At 40.3% G+C, this 20,776-nt stretch overlaps 1 protein-coding gene and 2 long non-coding RNA genes across 7 annotated transcripts in view; 1 reads left to right on the top strand and 2 right to left on the bottom strand.

The window, feature by feature from the left end:
- LOC121960356 (uncharacterized) overlaps window positions 1-14,375 on the bottom strand; it is a 34,673-nt gene extending 20,298 nt beyond the window's left edge. For all 4 annotated transcript variants that reach the window (XR_015775389.1, XR_015775390.1, XR_006106971.2 and 1 more), the window contains exon 1: window positions 14,217-14,375. This is a non-coding gene — a long non-coding RNA (uncharacterized LOC121960356). The remainder of the gene's footprint in view (window positions 1-14,216) is intronic.
- On the top strand, window positions 5,371-9,267 carry LOC148186057 (uncharacterized). The gene is made up of 2 exons (XR_015775359.1): window positions 5,371-5,558; window positions 9,038-9,267. It is a non-coding gene; the product is annotated as an uncharacterized LOC148186057 (long non-coding RNA).
- Window positions 14,376-15,430: 1,055 nt separating the features above from the next.
- On the bottom strand, window positions 15,431-18,775 carry LOC121960607 (transcriptional regulator Myc-like). Of its 2 annotated transcripts, none has more exons than XM_042510391.2 (3): window positions 18,595-18,775; window positions 16,753-17,433; window positions 15,431-16,464 (listed from the first exon to the last, which is right to left on the bottom strand). In XM_042510391.2, exons 2-3 carry the CDS (start codon window positions 17,405-17,407, stop codon window positions 15,818-15,820), a joined length of 1,302 nt encoding a protein of 433 aa, XP_042366325.1. In that variant the 5' UTR covers window positions 17,408-17,433; window positions 18,595-18,775; the 3' UTR covers window positions 15,431-15,817. The 2 variants fall into 2 exon arrangements, with proteins under 2 accessions (XP_042366325.1, XP_042366324.1); XM_042510390.2 differs by lacking the exon at window positions 18,595-18,775 and adding an exon at window positions 17,741-18,493.
- Between the last annotated feature and the right edge of the window lie 2,001 nt (window positions 18,776-20,776).

The following is a 20,776-nucleotide window of genomic DNA, read 5'->3' as shown; positions in this document are numbered from 1 at the left end:
TCGTATCTCATCTTCTCACCGGCATCGAAAACTTTTTTGTAATGCGGTGGTCTATTTTCAGTCTGAACGCGGCCTTAGCCCCAATTGGCAGACGCATCTCCTGCATAGCAGTAAGATAAGACATGTCCCCTCAGAAAGAGAGAGACAGAGGGAGGGAGGAGAGAGAGGGGTGAGAGGGTGCGGGCAGAAACAGTGGAAAGGAAGATGGAGGAGCACTTTAATAGTATGATTCAGCAGAGGTATCAATTCCCACAGATGGCAAGCTGGCTCCTATTGACTTACATAGGAGGGGAGTAAAGAGGCAATCAAAACCACCCCGGGGACAGACAGTCAGCACATCAAAAGGGAGCGGGATCAGTGTGTTCAAGGCTCCCCATCAGATCCGAGTGGGGAAAAAACGAAGGCTGATCTCTGTGAAGTGTGACGTGAATGCACTTTAAAATAATCCCAAACCGAGTCAATTCATTTGAAGGCATCGCACAAAACCTTTAAATGTCACCGTAAACACAAACCTGTATATCTTTATCTTTCCTGCAGACTCACTATTGCCTCAAACTCTCTGCCGCCTGCCTATATTCATCCAAACAGACAACTGAGTGACAACCCGAGGCTGTCTGAACGAACACCGGGCTGAAGTCCATGTGTCAAAGGATGTCCCGTGACACCTATACACACCGTACGACAGCCGCAGACGTCGCCGGCCGGTGGTTTCTGTTGTAGGCCGGCGGCTTTCACACTTTCTCACCACCAGCACACTTTGAATAACACAACAAGACAGAGGAAAGGTGAGAAAGTCCCCACTTCCAGCTCAAAACGGGACAACCTACAACCCGAGGATTTCACCTTTGCACTTAAACGGTTCCTCATTTGGCAAATATGAAGTGGAAGCTACATTGAACCTTTTTGCAGAGACTTTTAATCAGACTGATGAATTCTGCCAGACAGACAGCAGCCTGACCTCCAACCCCTGATGAGTGACGGAGAGAGTTGGCACTGACAAGACACCATTAATGATTCATTAACGGTGCTTTAATGATCATTAAACTGCACTGTGAACTCTGCTGGTAACATGTGATACTATGTGTCGTTGTCTGCTTGTCTTTGTAATAAATAAGGATGATTGGCCTGTAATTATAGACAAAAAAACTGGTATTGACACCAAAAATACTGCAAATAAAGCTCAATAAATACAAGTGAGACTGCAATCTTACAAAGTTATGGCTCTGTAACATTTCCAGCAAAGCTCAGGTCTGATTTGAATGCATTACACTCATGTAAAAGGCTGCAGCAACATGATATAATGAAAAAAAAAGTGACCAACACAAAATGTCTGTAATTGATGACTTGGGAATGAGACTAAATAATCAACTAAAAGCTGCACAATGATGTTTTAATAAACCAATTAATTCTGTGGATGAGCTTTCAGTTAATTTGGACATTCCTGTCGTGTTGGGTCAGTCAATAAAAATGTGTTCTCATTATTTTTTCCACATGCAACATGTGGTAAAAGAGGGAAATAAAACTAATTTTCAGCTTCATGCCAACAGTTTATGGTGGGAATATAGCAAACAGAACTTTCAACGATTCATCGATTAATTGATTAGTCCACTGAAGGAAATTTAATTGCCAACTATACTGACAATTGATTAATCCATTTCAGCAAAAAATGTCAAACATTTGCTGATTGTAGCATCATAAAAGTGAAAATTTGCTGCTTTCCTTTGATGTAGTAAATTAATGACAGACTTTAGGTTTTGGAGTTTTTTGGACCAAAAAATGCTATTTGAAGACATTTCTTTGGCCTCTGGGAAAGTGTGACCAGAATTTTTACATCGACATTTTATAGAATAAATGATTCATAATGAAAATAATTGCTAGTTGGAGCACTAGTTGCAAAAATGCTCTACATAATCAAGACAATTCATTGATTAGTTTTTAACTATTTAATTCATCGACAACTTATTTGATAGTCAATTAATTGGTTTGATTCTTTTTTTGTTTTTTTTAAAGTAGAAAATTCTCAGATTCCAGCTTCTTAAATGTGAATATGTTCTGGTTTATTTCCTCCTCTATGACAGCAAATTGGATATCTTTGGGTTGTGGAAAAAAAACAGACATTTGAGGACTTCAACTTGGGTTTTGGGAATCAGTGATCAACCTTTCTGACAATTTTATAGACCAAACAAACAAGTAAGCTTTTGAGAAAATAATCAACAAGGAATGAAATCACTGGTTGCTGCCCTAATAAGAATGCTTGGACACTGTTGGGTTTGTAGGCTAATAAGCAGCAGAAATCTCTGTTGAATAAATCACGCTCAGACTGTATCGCCACTTTGTTTTGCTTCATTCATTAGTCTTAGCAGTGTCATAAGTTTCATTCATTTGTTTTGTTTTGCCCTCAAAAACAAGTACAATATTTGTCTCGCTGCCCTCATTTTTTGTCGGCGTGAAAGCTAAAAAGGAGCTGCAGGTGATATTTTTTATGTTGGTACAAAAATGTGCAGATTTAAGAGTTATTATCTCCTCAAGTCGACTCACACCAACCTGTACTGCTGCATCTGTCTTTATTTGTTGCCGTTTTTCATGGTGATTTATCTGTTGCCTTTTTTGGGGGCCCTGGCACACGAAGATAACGTCCCTAATCCTAATACCACCTACTGTACAAAGCCCTGATTGGCTTGGTTGTTTGACAATGGCACTGCGTCAGAACATGCAGCTTCCACATTCATGTCAGGGCTGCGGATGCAAAAGTCTTATGTAAGTAGATACAAGATCATCCAGCAAAACAGTGAACCTGGCTCATCTTATGCAATGCAGTTAAATTTAGGAATAGACCAATCAAATACTTATGTGGAGGAGCACACGTTCTAAGTAAACATTAATTTAAACACTGCATTGGTACCAGGTTTTAAATATCATTGAGACAGAGGGGATACTAACAAGATAAACAACAGTCAATGAGGGGCAGCAACACAGAAGTCTACATTTAGACTAATAAATGACATTATTGGAGAAATTTATTAGGGGATCTCTGTGTTGGTTGGACTCGTGATGCGCAGGGCTCAAGCATCCCTTTTGCCTCATGATGGTTATGAATTAAGCCACAGAGGTTCACGGGCTTTTAACTGAAAACTAAAATCCATCACTAATGCGTGAGTACTCACATCAACAGGTAAAAAAATACTCAAAGAATCACAAAAGGGGCAAAAGAACCTCAAAGTGGCATCAAATGGGCAAAACAACCACAAAGAGACAAAAAAGACTAAATACAAAATTACCCCAAAGAGACATATAACAACCACAAGGAGATACAAAATGACTATGAAGTGTCACAAAACAACAAATGAAGACACAAAATTACCTAAAATACACATAAAATGGGGAAAGCAACCATAAAGAGAATCAAAATGACTACAAAATGACACAAAACAACCACAAGGAGTAACAAAATGACTACAAAGCGATACAAAACTACCAAAAAAAGACACAACAACCGCAAAGAGACAAAAAACTATCACAAGGAGACACAAATTGATTACAAAGCAACACAAAATGACCAGAAAAGACACTGAAGTACCTTGATAATCCACAAAATTACCTAAATAAGACAGAGACTAACCTCAAACAGACCACAACAAAAACAGAAAGGCTAAAAACAACCTCAAGAAGACACAAAATGTTAATTCAGCCCGTAAGCGTACTCGGGGGGACAATTTTATTACCACATGTCAATATTGTCCAACTCATCGCTGTTTCCACTAGTGCCATCGCTACTTGTACCTCATCAGGTGCCAAATACTGTGCATGTACTGCAGCTCTTTCCATAACAGTTCTGTAATGTTTGAATAATGTTAATAATGTTTAGCAACCCAGTAACCAAATGAAAATGTTGCATTGCACATCTCTGAAAACTCCAAATATGTTACCTCTGAACATATGTCAACGTCTCCAAAGTGACAGTATAAAAGCTGACTTTGTTTTCTGGACGTGGAGGTCATGGTGGATGTCGTGACACAGACATGCCTGCCGAGCTGCAGACCACTGTTTGAGACCAACAAATATCAAAACCAGCTGTGATTTAATGAGTCATTGCTGTGTTTTCAGCAACTTTTTAGGCACAAAACACACGTGTTGTGTTTCGGCTGTGGAGACGTCGCTGCTTTTCCAGCAGTTTCTAACCATAACTAAGTCGTTTTTGTGCCTAAAACTGAACACACATTAAACACTGTTTGTCTTAATATCAAAAATGAACAATTTGTTCATGTTTCAGATGAACTATCCTTATTCACAACACATTGTATAGTCGATATGTTTCTATGTATGTATACGTGTGTGTGTGTGTGTGTGTGTGTGTGTGTGTGTGTGTGTGTGTGTGTGTGTATGTGACTACTCTACTATATTTTGCTGGTCAAATATTTGATCATGGCCTCTTTGTGTCCCTAAAGGAGTTGTGTACATTTATTTTTATCTCCGATGATTTTGTGTTGACATTGTTCTGTGTTGGTTAAAATGTTGATTTTTGTTGTGTTTTGTCTTTTCATTTCCGTAAAGTCTTTGTTTTCTTGCTATTCATTTTGTTTGTATGCATAATAGGACCCCTTGGACTTAAACTAACATAATTACAGAAATGTACAATGCCATCATTTTTTCAGGCAATTGGGTTGTTTTTAGAGGCCTGAAGAGGTACATGATATTTCACAAAGCACGCAGAGATGACTGTATAGAATACAGAAAATGTAATTTGTGTAGCAAATTGTGTTTCTTTCTTATTTTCTGCCCCAGTAACCATTTCATGACCCTTCAGATTCATCCCATATTGGGAACCACTGATAAGAGTCATTACAAAACCTTTGTGGTATTGCCAAAAAGCTGGCAGCGTTACAGATACCATGCGGGAAAAGGGTTTAAGTGGTAATTCTGGTAAAATGTTAGATTATTCTTTGTCTTTGCAAAGAGTTGGCACGCATCAGCATCATTTCAACGTATGTGGGCTTTACCTTTCACTGCCACGGACTAACAAAAGGTGTCTATCCATCTCCTCCTCTGCTCTGTCAGCTCAACAATGATTATTAAATTGTGTGGGCATGTTTCCTTTCAAACTCAAAGTCCTTCCACTTGCACAGCGGCAGGACACATAAACACAGTATGTAGGTCAGTCAAACAGTTTGTGTCTGTTCTCTCCTCTCTCTCCATGGCTGAGGTAAACTGACAGCAAAATCAAACACATTGTTTGCCGAGTGTGACTCATCTCACCCGGAGAACCTGGGAAGTGGGGCAGAGTTTGATGTTGCCCTCCACGCCGCTGTTTGTTTGGAGCGAGCGACCAAACAACTACCTGCCGGGCTGCACAGGCTGACTGTCAGACAGCAGCTGAGGATCACGTTTCCTCGCTCTCTTATGATTGATTGTTAACTCAGACCTCCTGTGTGTTTATAGCAGTGTGTCACTCGGTGGCATAAACTGCGCCGGGCTACTTGAAGTGAGCAGAGGAAGCAAGAAGCTGTCATGCGATGAATTACATTAGATCCTTTCAGTGAATTACACGGATAAAACGCATGGTATGTACAATTTTCCATTAGATATAACAGTACAGCCATAAATGTGGCACCATCGGTTTGTGCATTACGCCTGATGTAAGTGTGACAAAACTTCAGTGAAACAGAATATGAAGGATCATTCACATTTTCTAACTTTGAAGTGACTTAAAATGGAAACTGGGGGAATTCACATGAGATTCCAGAGGTTAAATATGAAGTGATTCTTAGCGGGAAGATGTTATTCAAATCAATGCTGACCAAGAGGAGACTCAAAATGACCACAGAGAGATCCGAAGGAACAGCAAAAAGTAACAAAATAACTACACAGATGAGCAAAGAACAACAAAAATGACTAAAGAGATACAAAATGACTAGAAAGCAACACAAAATGAAAAAGAAAAACACAAAATTACCCCAAGGAGACACGAAAACAGGTAAAACAACCTCAAAGAACCACAAAATCTGCAAAACAACCTCAAAGAGACACAAAACAACAACAGAGAGACAAAGAAGACCACAAAATTACTACAAAATGTCACAAAACGGTAAAGAAACAAACAAGACATAAAACAACCAAAAACCAACACAAAATCTCCTTAAAGAGACACAAAATTACCTAAATAAGACACAAATGGCCTCAAAGAGACACAAACGACTACAAACAGACACAAAACAACCAAAAAAAGACATAAAATAACTATAAAAATGCAAAAAAATGGCCATAAGGAGACACAAAATGACTACAAAGCAACACAAACTGCCCAAAAAAGACAAAAAATACCTAAACAGATTAAAAAGACCCAAAGAAAAACAGAGAGACACAAAACAACCTCAAGAAGACACAAAAGTCTGTGTGTCTGACTCCTATATGGGAGACGTTATGGGGCCCTTTGCATATCTGTTCCCAGGGGCCCATTTTCTTATAATATTCCCATGAACTACTTGTCCCTGCAGGCAGAGTAGAGGGCTAAAGATAATAGAAATTAAAAGTTTTTAAAGACACACATATGATGCAGACTAATTACTGCGAGCCAACTAATTCTTTCACAGCGAAGAAAAGTATTTTTATTTGACAATAATTCTTTTTTTTTAAAAAAAGCACACGCCAGACTGCACTTTCTTAGTAAAAACAGATGCGGACAAGTTTATTTAAACCACAAAAAAAACAATAAATCCTAACAAGGTTTTACTAGAAATGTTGGTGCTTGTTGTAGTTCTGTGAGGGACGTCTCAGATGTCGAGAGGTGGAAAGCAGCGTTGGTTGATGGAAACAAGTTTTTCTTTTCCATGACATGCTTAAGCTTAACATCTTTCCTGCCCCAAATGAGGGAGAGGCAGCTCTTTTATGCTTCCAGATAAGTTGTTTTTTTGAGGAACAGTGAAGCTTTGTTTAGCGGTGATGTTCATCATGTTCACCAGCTTATTTTAGCATGTGCATGCTTCCATAACACTAAAGGCAGAGTGCAACTGAGACTGAAGTTCATTAGTTTTGCAGGTATTTAACTTTCATATTTGGCAAATTGTAATTAAAATGGTGATCCCTTAAGTTAGTTCAGCGGGGATACTGTTTCAGTGAATTCATCCACTAGCTGTGGAAACATTTCCCCCCCCAAAAAAATGTCAATCTGCTGGTGTTGCCAGAGGAAAATCTTGGGGATCATTAAACTCTCAATCATCTGTGCACTCTAGGCACCATAAATGTCTATAAATAGCAACCAATCCAGTAGTTGTTGACATATTTCAGTCTGGACCGAAACAAATCTCAGATCCCATTGTATAACATCTGATGTCAACAACGCCTCTGGGGGGTAAGGATCGATACATCAAGCCAACACTTTCTCTTCCATGCAACAGCCATTTCGGCTAATCACTGTACACAGATACCTGCAGATTTTTTTTTAAAAAAGCTCATATAAAGCTAAATCATCATCAGACAAGAGCTAATGGGTTCCAAAATTGCATTTCGGCCAGTGCGTTCTGCCGCAGGTCAGGCGGGAAATAAATGAAATCAAGATACAAAGAGCAGAGCCAGTGGAATGAAAATACAAATCAGATGGATAAAGGAGCTAAAAAACAAAAAGGGGGAGCAGACAATAAGAGAAAGCACTCCAGACGCAGGCTGATACCAGCGGAGTAACATTAAGCCAGAGGCAGGAAGAGGAGGGCGCTGCACACTGCTGAGGACGAGTGACATCGCAGCTTTTCGGCAGGTGATAGCACTCGTGCAGGGCTCACGTAGTGACAGTTAACGGAGGTAGCCAGTTATCAGCAAACTGCCAGTGATAACGCTGTACCACTTATGTCTTATTTGGCTATAACTGAGTGACTCGGCGCTGTAAATCCTGATTTTAATATGGTCTGTTGTCTGGGAGTACAGGACCATTGCTATGAACGCAGATCTGATCATAGAGGCTGGTAGCATCTCAGAGCGGGGGCTGGTCCCGAGGAAAACTGCCCGGGCCAACCCGCTACCAGTCTGACCCTGCTTCTTGGACTACAAGTGAACTACAAACAGAAACCATAACGCTTCTGATACCAAAATCTTCTTTCTGCATACATATGCAGATATCTGTTTATAGACAGTGGGACCAAAGTGGTGGACTGACTCACAGCTGGTGTGTCTGGAGAGGCAGGAAAGCATGATCAGTCCCTCAACTAGCTGCTTTTGTAGATGCAACTTGAAAATTTCTAACAGAAAAAAGTGATCTGACAATATCAGTATATTTCATATATTCAATTTTAAAATTGCCAGAACATTGAGCTCTGTCTGGATCACATGACATCAATTTAATTCACTCGTATGCAGCGACTCAAAGCTGGACATCAGTGTGACTGATTGAAATATGAAAAATGAAGTAATTTCCTTTTCTGAATGGTTTTAACGTGATTAAACACTGACACTACTGCTCTGTACGACTTGTAAACATAAGAAAAAGACATATATGTTTAATCCCAAATTGCAAACCTGGTATTCATGGTATTTTCAAAATGCAAAATGCAAGTCACCTGACTGAAGCTAGAGCAATTAATCGAAACTATGACGCCAAACGAGGGTATCTTCAGGAATGCATTAACACAAGAGATAACATTGTTTGACAGTAGTGAGTACAGCTGCAGCTAATGATTATTCTCTCTCTTATTTATTGATTATTTAGTGTATAAAATGTCCAATTATAGTGAAAAATTCCCATCAAAAACTTTACCAAAGCACAAGGTGGCATCTTCAGATTGCTGGCAACAGTCAGTAAACAAAATATTTTCTCTATACAAGAGAAAAGCAGGAAATCTCATCTTTGTCTTACAGTTGGACATTATTATTATGTACAAATCTAACATTTGCCACATGTCACAGATTCCTTGCTTTATATACATATACGCCAATCTGTCATGTGACATGAATAAGCAACAGGAATAAAATCAGTCACAGCTAAATACCACAGATAATTACGTCAACATTTGAACTTCCTTCAATAAACAACTGTATCTTCTGTATACTGCAGCATTCCTCTCCCTCACCACGACTTGGCATCCAAACCCTGCCCTCCTCCTGGCCTCCGGTGTGGAGGTCTGCACACACCACGCTGACGGGAAACTCCTGTGGGAGAATGAACTCTAATTCATCTGGAGCGTCCTGCTTTGATGAGGATCGTTGGTACAATATAGCACTTGACAATGCACTCTGCTATGCACCAACGTCCTCTGCATGCAAATTAAAAAAAAGGGCTTACCAGCTACACTATTCAGCATCTTTTTTCCATCAGTGCTGCATCTAAAAGCTGATATGTGATTTTAAAAAGGCTTGTCAAAAAGACTTTCTGCGAGGTTACGCTGGTTCAATGTGAACACTACACCTTAAGAGGGGAGGGAATAGAGTGGTGTGACAGCATGCTGCTAATCTGGAAGAAACATTAAGCCAAAAAAAGTTTTAAATTAGTTTTTAAAGTGGAGTTTAGAATTTATACATTTTTTCATATATTGGTTTTCTTTATCAAACTGTATTTAAAAAGCATATGAGGTTAGCCGATGACATCATTTACCAGAGGGACCAATACTGTTACATAACAGCCAGACACGGCTGTGAGCGCCCCACACTACTGCTCCAAACGCTCTCCGAGGCTCCATACAGTACAACGATCTACAACACATGAGACAAATTCTAATCTCAAGCACATTTTTTGTAAATAACAGTGAAGTTATGAAAAAGACAACAACTTAGGCCTATCTGTGAAGGGTAGAAATGTGACGATTTGTAGCCTTAACCCTTTGAAACCTCAATCTACATTCAGACCCCTTTAACGAGTTTAAACCTTTAAAATCGGATTGGTTTGATCTCTTTCAGAAATATGGAAAAAAGGGCAATGTGCATGTTGGCAAGAAATGGCACAAAATTAGCAAGAAATAAGTAAAAGTTACAGGAAAAACATCCTAAAAAATATAAAGAGAAAATTTTGGAAACTGTTAAAAATAAAAATATAAAATAGTGAAAATGTAAAGAAAACTGCATAAATAATTATCATAATTATATATTTAATAATATGTTACAGAAATAAATTTAAATATTATTTTAGCACTTTTTGGGGTAATTCCCTTGATTTTTTTTTAACTTTTCTTTTTTGCTAATTTTCAGCAAATTTTCTTTTTTTCCCTCAAACTTTTGCATTTTTTTTTTTTTTTATCATTTCTTGCAAAGCTGCTTATTGCCTTCTTGTGTTCTTGATATAAATCAGACCAATTTGTTGAAGTCTTAAAAAAGTTAACTTGTATGACAAAAAATTAGGGGGTATAGAATGAATTTTAAGGGTCAAACTGAAGGTAATTTTTGCAAGGAATGATTATCAGATGGACAGAATCAATAATGTTGCACTAACAACCTCATAGTACACGACTGATTTATTTAACATTAACATTTCACATTTAAAGACACATGGTTAAACATGGTGGTTAATGTTTAGCAGGGAATTAGTGCTAATGATAGCAAGCGAGGCTAACCAACTTCCACTTTCCAAGCAGAAGCTAGTTAGCTTAGCCCGCTAGCCTCCACTTTCTTCACTTTTTTTACGCCAGCCCGCACGGAGCTTCTGCAGTTGCTAGGGAACCACAGAACTTGACATTGTGTCTCCTAGCAACACCGGAACACAAATGTCAACAGTTTGAAGCTACACGCTAATTCCAAACATATGTTCAAGAAAGGTTTGAAAAATGGCTGCATTATCATCATAGTTTAGATTTACTGGCACCGAAAAACGAGAATTCAAACTTCAGTTCCACTTTAAGTATGAGGTGGCATTGCATTCAACAGCACACGTGTCACATTCCTGAGCAGCATATTCCTAGATACTCTTGCGTGGTTAAATGAAAACACTGTGCAGCCGAGACATTGGCAGTCAAACACAGGTCGTCACCGCCAATAAAAACACACTGACAACTCAGAGACAGAAACAGAGCATGCAAATGAGGCAGCGTACTCCCAAAGAGGAAAGTGATGTCATGTGATAATAATGATGCTGTAAAATGAGACGCAGCCAGACAGAAAAGTCTAGCTGGCGAGTGGCTGCAGTTCTGACTTCAGGAGTATGAACTGCTTTAATCTATTCCAGCTCTGGAAAAGATTACATAACGGCAGACCTCCATGTATTCCTGGGCCTCTAAAGTATCTGAAAAGTATGTGTGCAGTCGTTGTGGCGAGGCAGTGAAGTTTGGCTCGGTCGAAGTCTGACTGGAAAACACACAGATCTCTAAGATACGACGTACACAACATTTACTGCAAAGCCACTGCAGTGAGGAGTACAAGGTCGAGAGCTGATGTAATCACAGCAATGCAGAAAGTGAAAATTCCCTCCTTACTCTAGTAATAAGAAATAACTGTGGATGTGACTCAACTGTGTTCGTCAATATCTTTCTCAAAATACTGTCATTTTCAACTGTGTATGTTTTTATGTTGTTGTTTTTTTTACATGAAATAAGTGAATTCAGAGCCCTAAACAATTTGAATTTTTAGAAAATGCCAAATATTTGCTGTTTTCAGCATCTCAGATGTGCAGATCTGCTTTTCTTCTCAGTTTTACATCACTGTAACTTCAATGTCTTTGTGTTTTGTACTGTTGGTCAAACAAAACAAGACATTTGTGATAGTGTTGATCTTTGTTACAGACCAAATGATAAGTTGGATTCATGTTCAGATTAATGAATAATGAAAACAATTGTTAGCAGTGGTTATATGTTGTTAAACCACTGTCTGGGTTTGCATCTATGCCTATTTATTTAACTCCTTCAACTGCAGAAGATGTAGCAGGATCAAGAATGTGATATTTTTAAACTATGTATCATGAGGAAAATGTACATTAAAGGGTATACTATGCAGGATTTTAGGGGGAAAAATATAGACAGAAGTAATCCCTCTCAGTCGTCACTTATGACCCACTGTGTTCTGGACATTTATGGGCGTGTACCCCCACAGTGCTCAGGTGAGGTCGGTGCTTTATAAAAAGATAGCACCCAGGTATCAGACCGTAAGCAGAAGGCATCCATTACCACTTTATCACCAAAATTAGTATGTGTGTGCAGGTGTTTTAAACATTGCAAAAAATCACTAAAAACAGCTGGGTTTCATTTTCCATTGCCAGTAGACCAAAGATATGTACACTGGTTAGTAAAAACAGGAGAGCAGCATGGAGGCCAGTGAAAATGTTACGGTGGTTACTTCTTTGACTATATCTCTTACTTATTTAGTCTCTCTTTGAAACTGGGTGCTGACTAATTTGGAGCAGTGTTCAGTTGCTGCTTGGGCCAAGACATATGCATTTTCTGCCATTGCCATTGCATTGCGCTGACAAATGGGCTAAAAGTCACGCATCCATAAAATAAAAAAGCTAGATCTTATTAGGAGTTACTAGGTAATTTGTGCAGTGGTACAGGTGCTCAAGAGACACAGAGCCACCACTCCACCACCCCCCAAAAAACAAAGCCAAACACCAAAAGAGAGTGAACCTGGGGTTGCATTTTAATTTTACTTTCCCTGGTAAGTGTCTTTACAAACAACAAACTAGCTAGTATACCTATAAAGAGATAAAAAAAAACTCCCATTTGTAAAACTGGAAACATAATTGGATGAAAAACGACTCAAACAATTATCCAAATAGTTAAACTAATTTATTAATCAACTTACTGTTCCAGCTGTACTAGTATACACTGTCTTTATATGTAGAAGCTCTTTGTGCATTTTGTTTGCAGAAATCCTAATTTGTAAAGTAACTAAAGCTGTCAGATAAATGTAGAGAAGTAAAAAATACAGTATATCCCTCTGAAAGTAGTAGAGTATAAGTAGAAAGCGGTGTGAAAAGAAAATAATCAAGTAGCCTAATACAAGTGCGCCAAATTTGCATTTAAGTTAATGTCATTTTTCACATCCAAACACTGATCAAGGGCCAAATTGGGGTTAGTTTTAGCATCAGTTTCAGGTACACTAGTTATCTTGCATGATGCTGAGCCAGTTTGGATTTTAAATGTTGAACTCAATTCATAAAGCCTAACTAAGTGGAAAATATTAACAAGACGTTGACAATAGATCTAGGCAAGCATTTTAAATACTTTGGGTCATTTTGTAAAAATAGAAAGGCACTCCAGTTGCTTTCGGGACAGGAAGCAAGGTTTCTGTCAGGGTTTTGCAGGTGTAAAGACATTTAAATGACTGAGTAAAAATGGGGGTAACCTCAAATGTACTGTAACCACAAAAATGTGGTTTAAAAGCAGCTGTTATCTGTAACCAAGACACGTACAAAGCATTCACTTTTCACCCAAATGGAGCCCAGTTTTAGTATAAAATGCCTCTCTGTGGACGTCTCTTTTCTTTTGCCAAAATTACATCATCTCCTCACAGGGATTCAGTGCTTTCCTGGACAAAAACTCCAGCAGGGTGGATGTACGTTGTCATGGAGGCTTGAACCCAGGTCAGCCACTTACAGCACACTTTCTCCCTGCTCACAATACACCGTCCTGCCCACCCAGAAAGTGCACACAAAGAATCCACACTAATCCCATCTTTTGTGGTCCTCCCATGTCTCGGCGTGGCTGTACCTCACCATCAACTGCTTTTACATGCACTTACAGGTCAAGAAAATAAAAATATATAGTTTAGAAATCTCCCTTTGTTGCACGCAAACAACCTCCACATAAAATCACTCATAAATGCAGGATAAGAGAGCCTTCAGGAGAACCTGATGCTATCACTGATGCCTTTTATCATCTTTTGTTATGATCTGTACTATCACACTGACAGCAGAGATAAAACAATGCTTCAAGCAGCTCTAGACTTTGTGCTCCAAGGAGAATAAAGGCTTAGAAAGTATACAGTAATAAATAAAGTAAGCATCCACAATAGGCTGAACAGAGCATGCATAAACATCTCCAGCAGTATTAACAGGAGTTGGACAGACAATAGAGAAGCCAGACGAAAATAACACTTGTCCTGAGAACAATAGTTTCACATCCCATTAAACCTCTGCAAAGTCGTTCACATCCCTACAATCACATTTACTCCTCTAAATGAAGTTTACGTAAGGCACATTTCAAGATAAAGAGCATTTACTTTGTCACATTATCACGTGTATTAATCAGTTTAATTAAACAATTAGTTTAAAAATGATTAAGGCAGCCGATAGAAGACACATAAAGAGCTCTTACCGCTTGAATATTAGTGTTTCTTGTCGCTTTATCGCATTTATATTCCCTTTTTCCTGATGATCACTCGCGCGTCTCACAGACACAAATCTCGACCTCACTTCCATGTGCTCGCGACCAGGACCACGCGCTCAGGGGAGCGCTCGGGATACGGCGCGTGACGTCACGACGAGGCTGGAAAGCCGGTCGAAAAGTCGGCTCTTTATAAACAGTAATACAGGTAAGTTTTAATTATATACGACAAAATATACAATGTGGAGACATCAATACACGTGGTACTCAACTGGGGTATTAACAAAGAGTTTTTATCGGCTAATATTGATTATTTTCTTGTAACATTCACACTAAAATTTGTTTTTTATGTCTAATATCTTAATTTAAAAAAGCAAAGATAGTTTCTTGTTGAAAAACACACTTCCAGACTATGTGAATAGTCTGCAGAGGCATGAATGTAAGAGTTTGCAACTGTAAACCAATTTGTTTTGTTTTCAGACATCAATAATTTGACTGAAATCTGATCTGAGACATGAAATTAAGTGATTATTTGATCATAATAAAAATCAGCTTCATTCCAAGTATGTTTAAGCAACCAAGGACTTTGAAGTAGCTTTTAATGTGCTTAAATCAAGCAGAAAACCATGTAGGAAATAAAGTCTGTGTGCATCAATTGATGTTTATTTTAAGTGTTTCTGGTGCAAATTAGAATCAAAATAGGTCAAATTCAAATACTGGATCCCCATATTTGCCCGCAGAATAGATATAGGAGTGATTGTGACACTTTTTGTGTCATTTGTCAGTTTGATAGCATCAGTGCTGTTAGAATATTGTCAATAACAAACTCTCACTTTGGTTCAAGTGTGCCATTTCACCCTAAAAGATGCTGCAATGCGTAATTAGGTACCAAAGTCTGAGCTTACCTGGTCGTCTTAATGGTCAAGCACAAGAAAAGCGTTGATAATTGCATCTTCAAGTGAAGATATTTGTCATCTTTACCCTTGATATACTTCATATTCTACCTATAGTAGCCTGCGGGAGAGGAGTGACTTTGAGCCTTATTACATCTCAACATGCGCATCTTATGTCCCTTTATTCAAATCATGCAATCATCTGTGGTTTATCTCCCTCTGTTGAACCCACTCAGTATGTACCTCCAGCGCATGTTAATGTGTCTGTGATGAAATATGTGATGTGTGTTTTTGCAAGAACAAGGACACAAATTCAAGAAGAAACATTTTTTTATATTTCAAAAAGAATCTAGGAACATAATGGAAAAAACCAAACACTGGGTCTGAACATCCAGACAATTGAGATCCAAAAATACATTTTCTTAGGAAATATTAATTATATACAAAACATAAAAATTTATATTTTAGTTTGGGCCCTCAACAGGGTAGCCCCATTTTTTAATATTTTATTAATAAAAATAAACTTTTAAATATTTAATCCACCCATAACTTCAATTGAGGCAGTTTTAACATTGAAATCAAACAAGATTCCAAACAACTTAATCCGCTTTGCATTTGCATGCAACAACAACTGTACACCCCAAGTCTTGAACTTGCATAAAAAACAAAAGGCCAAAAAGTCTATTTTGATTCAAACTTTTAAGCGCGAACGCTCTGCAGCTGTGCGAGTCTCTGCTTTAGAAGTTCACTTTTCCTCCTCAGCTGTTCTTTGAGCAAGAGGAGTCTCTGTTCGTCTGTCTGCATGCTGTAAATGCACTCTGTGGCCTTCTTCAGGATCACCACTTTGGCTGCCTTCTCGTTGTTGGCCACCTCTGGGATCTCATCCCGCAGGGCGAAGAAGCTCAACTTGAGCTCGTTCCTCCTCTGGCGCTCCAGTACATTATGAGTCCTTCTCTTGTCATAGTCCTCTGTGTCAGACGTCCGCGGGCTTGAGCACTTGCGGTTGCTGCTGATCTGTTTGAGGACCCTGCTGTGGCCACCGCTGCCTCCATGAGTACTGCTGCTGCTGCTGCTGCTGCTGCTGCTCTCCAGCTTCAGCCTCTTGACAGCCGGCTGCTCGTGCCTCATGGATGGATGGGCGGCGTAATTGTGCTGGTGGGTGGAGACGTGGCACCTCTTCAGCACGAGAGGGCTCGGGTGCCTGGTTTCTGCCGGGCTGGGGTCGCACCGCTTCACCGCTTGCCTCTTCTCCACTGTCACCACATCGATCTCTTCCTCTTCCTCCTGGTCCTCCTCCTCCTCCTCCTCCTCCTCCTCTTCGTCATCATCATCTCCATCCTCATCTTCTGCAACAGAAAAAATCAAAACACTCAGCATCAGCAGTCCATTCACACCACATGCCAAACAGAGAAGGAGGGGTACAATCTCTCCTTCCAGTTGGCTGCTTAACATTACAGCCTCCAGCTAATCTCACAGCAGTCTACAACATGACATGCAGCATGTCTCTGCCTCCTGCCTACAAACCTGACTGCAAATCACATTCATTAAAGCCTCCTTTTAGACAAAATAGTGGATGCACACTCAGCAGAAGGAAATTCCTAATTGCACAGAGGGGCGTGACTGCATCATCTTACCTGAGTCACTACAACTGCTGCTGCTGCTCCCGCTGTTTGGCGGTGTGTCCAGCCCCAAATCCTTACTAGGCAGCGTCCCAGCGCTCTGCTTGGGCGTCTCTGCAATCGGGTAAGGGAAAACCACGGATGGATCAATGCACTCAGACGCGGACGTGTTCAGGTCTTGCAGGTAGCTGCTGTTCAGCCTCCACGCGGCTGCACCGGCGGGCTCCGCGCACTCGCCGGCTGCCGCGGACTCCTTCCTGGCGGCGTGCAGGGAGGCGAGCCGCTCCGAGACCACCTTCTCCAGCTTGGCGGCGGCGGAGAAGCCGCTCCACATGCAGTCCTGGATGATGATGGACTTGAGGAAGGTCTGGGAGTAGTCCGCGTCGCAGATGATGCTCTGGTTGACCACGTCGTCGCCCAGGAACTCGGTCACCATCTCCAGCTGATCCGCCGTGGAGGGGAAGAGACTTGACAGGGACGGCCGGCGGCTCGGGGAGAGGGGAGGGGTCGGTAGCAGTTCAAATTTCTTCCAGATGTCTTCGCTCGGTGCCGGAGGCTGAAGCTGCTGAGGGTAGAAATCCTCCTCCTCGTTGTCATAGTAGAAATACGGTTGAAGGGAGTCGTAGTCGTAGTCATAGTTTTTACTCCCCAAACTTGAATTCAGCGGCATTTTGTCTCTTTTTCCTTATCGTGACGCTGTGTAAAAGAAAGAAAAAATGTTTGATTAGATGATTGTGCAGGTTCAAAGCTTGGCACTGATCCTGCTCTGCAACACCAAGTGTAAGCAACATCACATGGTCACTCCAAAACATCGACCCTCTTTTGCACGCCTTGCATGCATGCACCAGTGCTGCAGCAGCAGGTGCTCAAGTAAGAAACTGATCAATTCAGTGCATGAAGGGGAAACCCCAGTTACACCTTAACTGCTGCTGACGACAAACGAACACATTTTTTGACTAAAGTGGTGGAAAGGTGACGTGCAACCTCCCACTCCCTCTCTTACCTTTTAGATTTCAAACTCTTGGCGGAAGACGACGGGGCGAAATCGACCCAAAAGGCGCAAAAAAGGGCAGGAGAGTTATTCCAGTGCGAAAGTAACATTAAATCCTTTCCACGGAGGTGTTGCAGGCGGTTTCAGTGTGCGAAGCATGCATTGGGATCTGAAAGGCTGCACTAGCGACCCGGTGAAGACGATGCACAGTCTGTCATCGGCAGCGTGAGAATCACAGCTGAGAGCTTCGCCGGCTGCAATAAACCAGCCGCAGCACTGCCCCCTCTCCTCCGCTGTGTCCTTCCGCTCCGTTTCCCGCGAAACAGTCGTCGGCCTTGAAAATCTCACACAAGTCAAATTAAATTCGCCTTTTTATCGCGGAAAAAAAATCCACACACGACATAAAGGTCGATTTAAACTCAAAACACGCGCTTTTGTCGGTCTATTTAGTCTAAATGATGTAGTTTTTCTGCAGAGGGCCTATTTCGGGGAAAGAGAAGTGGGAGGGGTCATAGTAGAGTAGAGCTTCCATTGACGGGAGACATGCAAAAAATACTAATGCATGTAGTAGTAGGAGATAATTAGGATGAGTTGTGTTACTACTGTCCCGCCCTAATCATCACCAAACATCTCAAACTGCCTCGTAAAATCTGCTGCACGTTTTGATCTCATCGCAGTGCATCAATAAATTCAGATTTGCATATTTAAAAAGTAGATTAATTCACTTGATTTTGCACACCCAACAACTTTGCGTGTAAAGCGACTTTCTGCAGGAATTATATTCATAAAACGTGATGTCTGGTTTGCACAATTTCTGCAGCAACATCTCGATATTGCACACAGAGCTCACAGGTGCAGCAGCTTACCTCGATCTGTCTGCAGCCACTGACAGCTCCCAATTGGCTGAAACAGGTGAATCCAACAAACACAGTAATTTCACTTTGTGGGATAATGTGTAAATTAGCATGCACCAACAACAACTAGAGTGTGCGTGTCTGAGATCTTGACAATATAATGCAGCTCGGGTTTTGAGGCTGGACAGATTGGCACCAATTAACTACAGGAAGGAAGCAATTAAAGAAATCAGATGGGTACCGCAGTTGGATGGAGGTGTCCTCCTCTTGCTGTGGTGGGGAGGAACGGTTTGGACGGGCTCGGAGCGCCCTCTGCTGGTCACAGTGATCCGGGACTGGATAGCAGCCAGTTAGGTGCAAGGTCAAACCATGGAGGTGAATATAAAATCCACAAAGCAACCATGAACTGGGGATTATTGATTGAAAGTAGATTAAACTAAGATTGCCTTGTGTAAAACTATGGATGGTTTAGTAACATATTAACGGTGTGTAGTGGGTTAGTAGAGCTTTTTATTGGGGTTATTGGGTCACTTCATTAAAAATTAGAGTTCTGGAGAAGCAATGAATAAATGTTACCAAAAATACACCTTTTTGAAGTAGTAGACTGGGCTATTAATAGAGCGTTAAAAATATCACAATGATGCTGATCTATAATTTTGAGAAAGTTAATTTGTAAAATGACAATAAAATGACAAGTTTCTTTTTTGTTTTTGTTTTAGAAGGCACTTTAGGGCTACTACCTCTGTAAAGCAGTTTGAATTGCCCTGTTGTATGAAATGTGCTACACAAATAAAGCTGCCTTGACTTGCCTAACTCTGCCTGAATAACTAAAACAATAATTTTGAAGCATAGGATTATTTTATTTTATTTGTATTATTTTTTTGCTACTCTGTCTTAAATAAAAAAAGACTAACTATTATAATTAATAATAACAACCATAAATATTTATATAGCACCTTGAAAGACAGAGTTTACACAGTGCTTTGACAAATAAGGCAAAGCTGAAGCAACAAGAGTTTCTTGCAGAGGCAACATAACAATAAAAGGCAAACAGTGATGTCGAACTGCAACCAGACAAAATTTAAAATAGAACAATAGAGAAACAATTAAAAAACAAAAACAACAATAACAGCCCATACCAATAAGAATAAATACAAAGCAAATTGGCAGTAAATACAGAAATAATAGTACTTATAACAGAGTTAAACACTACTGAGACAGAATGAAATAATAAATTGAAGGCAAACTAATGACAAAACACTACCAGTAGTAATGGTAGCAGCAACAGTAGTAGCAATAGTAGTAGTAGTAGTAGTAGTATTAGTAGTAGTAGTAGTAGTAGTAGTAGTAGTAGTAGTAGTAGGAGTTCCCCCCTGCTCACTGTTGGCGTGGATGGATCACTGGGCCCACCGACACAGGCCCAGGGGCCCAAAGCCCCCCAGGCCTTCACCTGCAAAATGTCTCTCAATTTAACACATACCAACAAGGAAGAGACCCCAAATTACCCAAAATGACACAAAACAATCCCAAAGAGATGCAAACAGCAACAAAAGTGGCAAAACCAGCACAAAGTTTATGTGTCTTGCCCCCATGTACAAGGTGGTGGGGCCTTTTACAAAAATGTGCCCTGGGGCCCGTTGTCTATTATTTCGCCCATGACTGAAGGATATGGTTCACTAATGCTTGTGGGCACATAAATGTTCACTTCTCGAGGCGTCAGAGGAAAAAATAAATCAATAGTTGAGTGGGTAAATGGAGGAGAGCAGAAAGGAGACAAGAGGTTAGAAAAGGAGAGAGGAAAACGTTTCTGTTGTTATCGGACGTGAAAAAAAAACCCCAAAGTGAAATAACACCCTCTCTCCTCTCCTCTGTGCTCATTCCTTCCTCCTTTCCCTCCGTTCTCTCCTTTCCTCACTTTAGGATGCTGTGTGGAGGATAGCGATCATAACCACCAGACTCCTGTGCGGTGGTCATTGTGTTTATCGGCTCCGGATGTTTCTTGTGTTACTGTGTTTTCCGAGCGTCTGGAGACACAGAGGGAAGCTTTGAGACCGGCTGGCATCATTTCCTCTGATAAGTGGAGACTGAAGGTGCCTGGGAGAAGTTTGATTTTTTTCTCTCTCTCAGTAAAACTGGTGCTACCACTTTTGATTGACACAATCTAGAGGTTACATTCACAAAAATATTCACTATT

The sequence above is a fragment of the Plectropomus leopardus genome, chromosome 21 (assembly GCF_026936395.1).
Source record: "Plectropomus leopardus strain MGB_pleo_1.0 chromosome 21, ASM2693639v1, whole genome shotgun sequence".
NCBI lineage: Eukaryota > Metazoa > Chordata > Actinopteri > Perciformes > Serranidae > Plectropomus > Plectropomus leopardus.
This window is presented reverse-complemented; position numbering and strand designations above follow the sequence as displayed.

Coding starts and splice junctions, on each gene's coding strand:
- LOC121960607 (XM_042510391.2), bottom strand. CDS start 17,407: ATGCCGCTGAATTCAAGTTTGGGGAGTAAAAACTATGACTACGACTAC. Junction 16,465..16,752: donor CAGCAGTTGTAGTGACTCAG/GTAAGATGATGC, acceptor TTTCTGTTGCAG/AAGATGAGGATGGAGATGAT.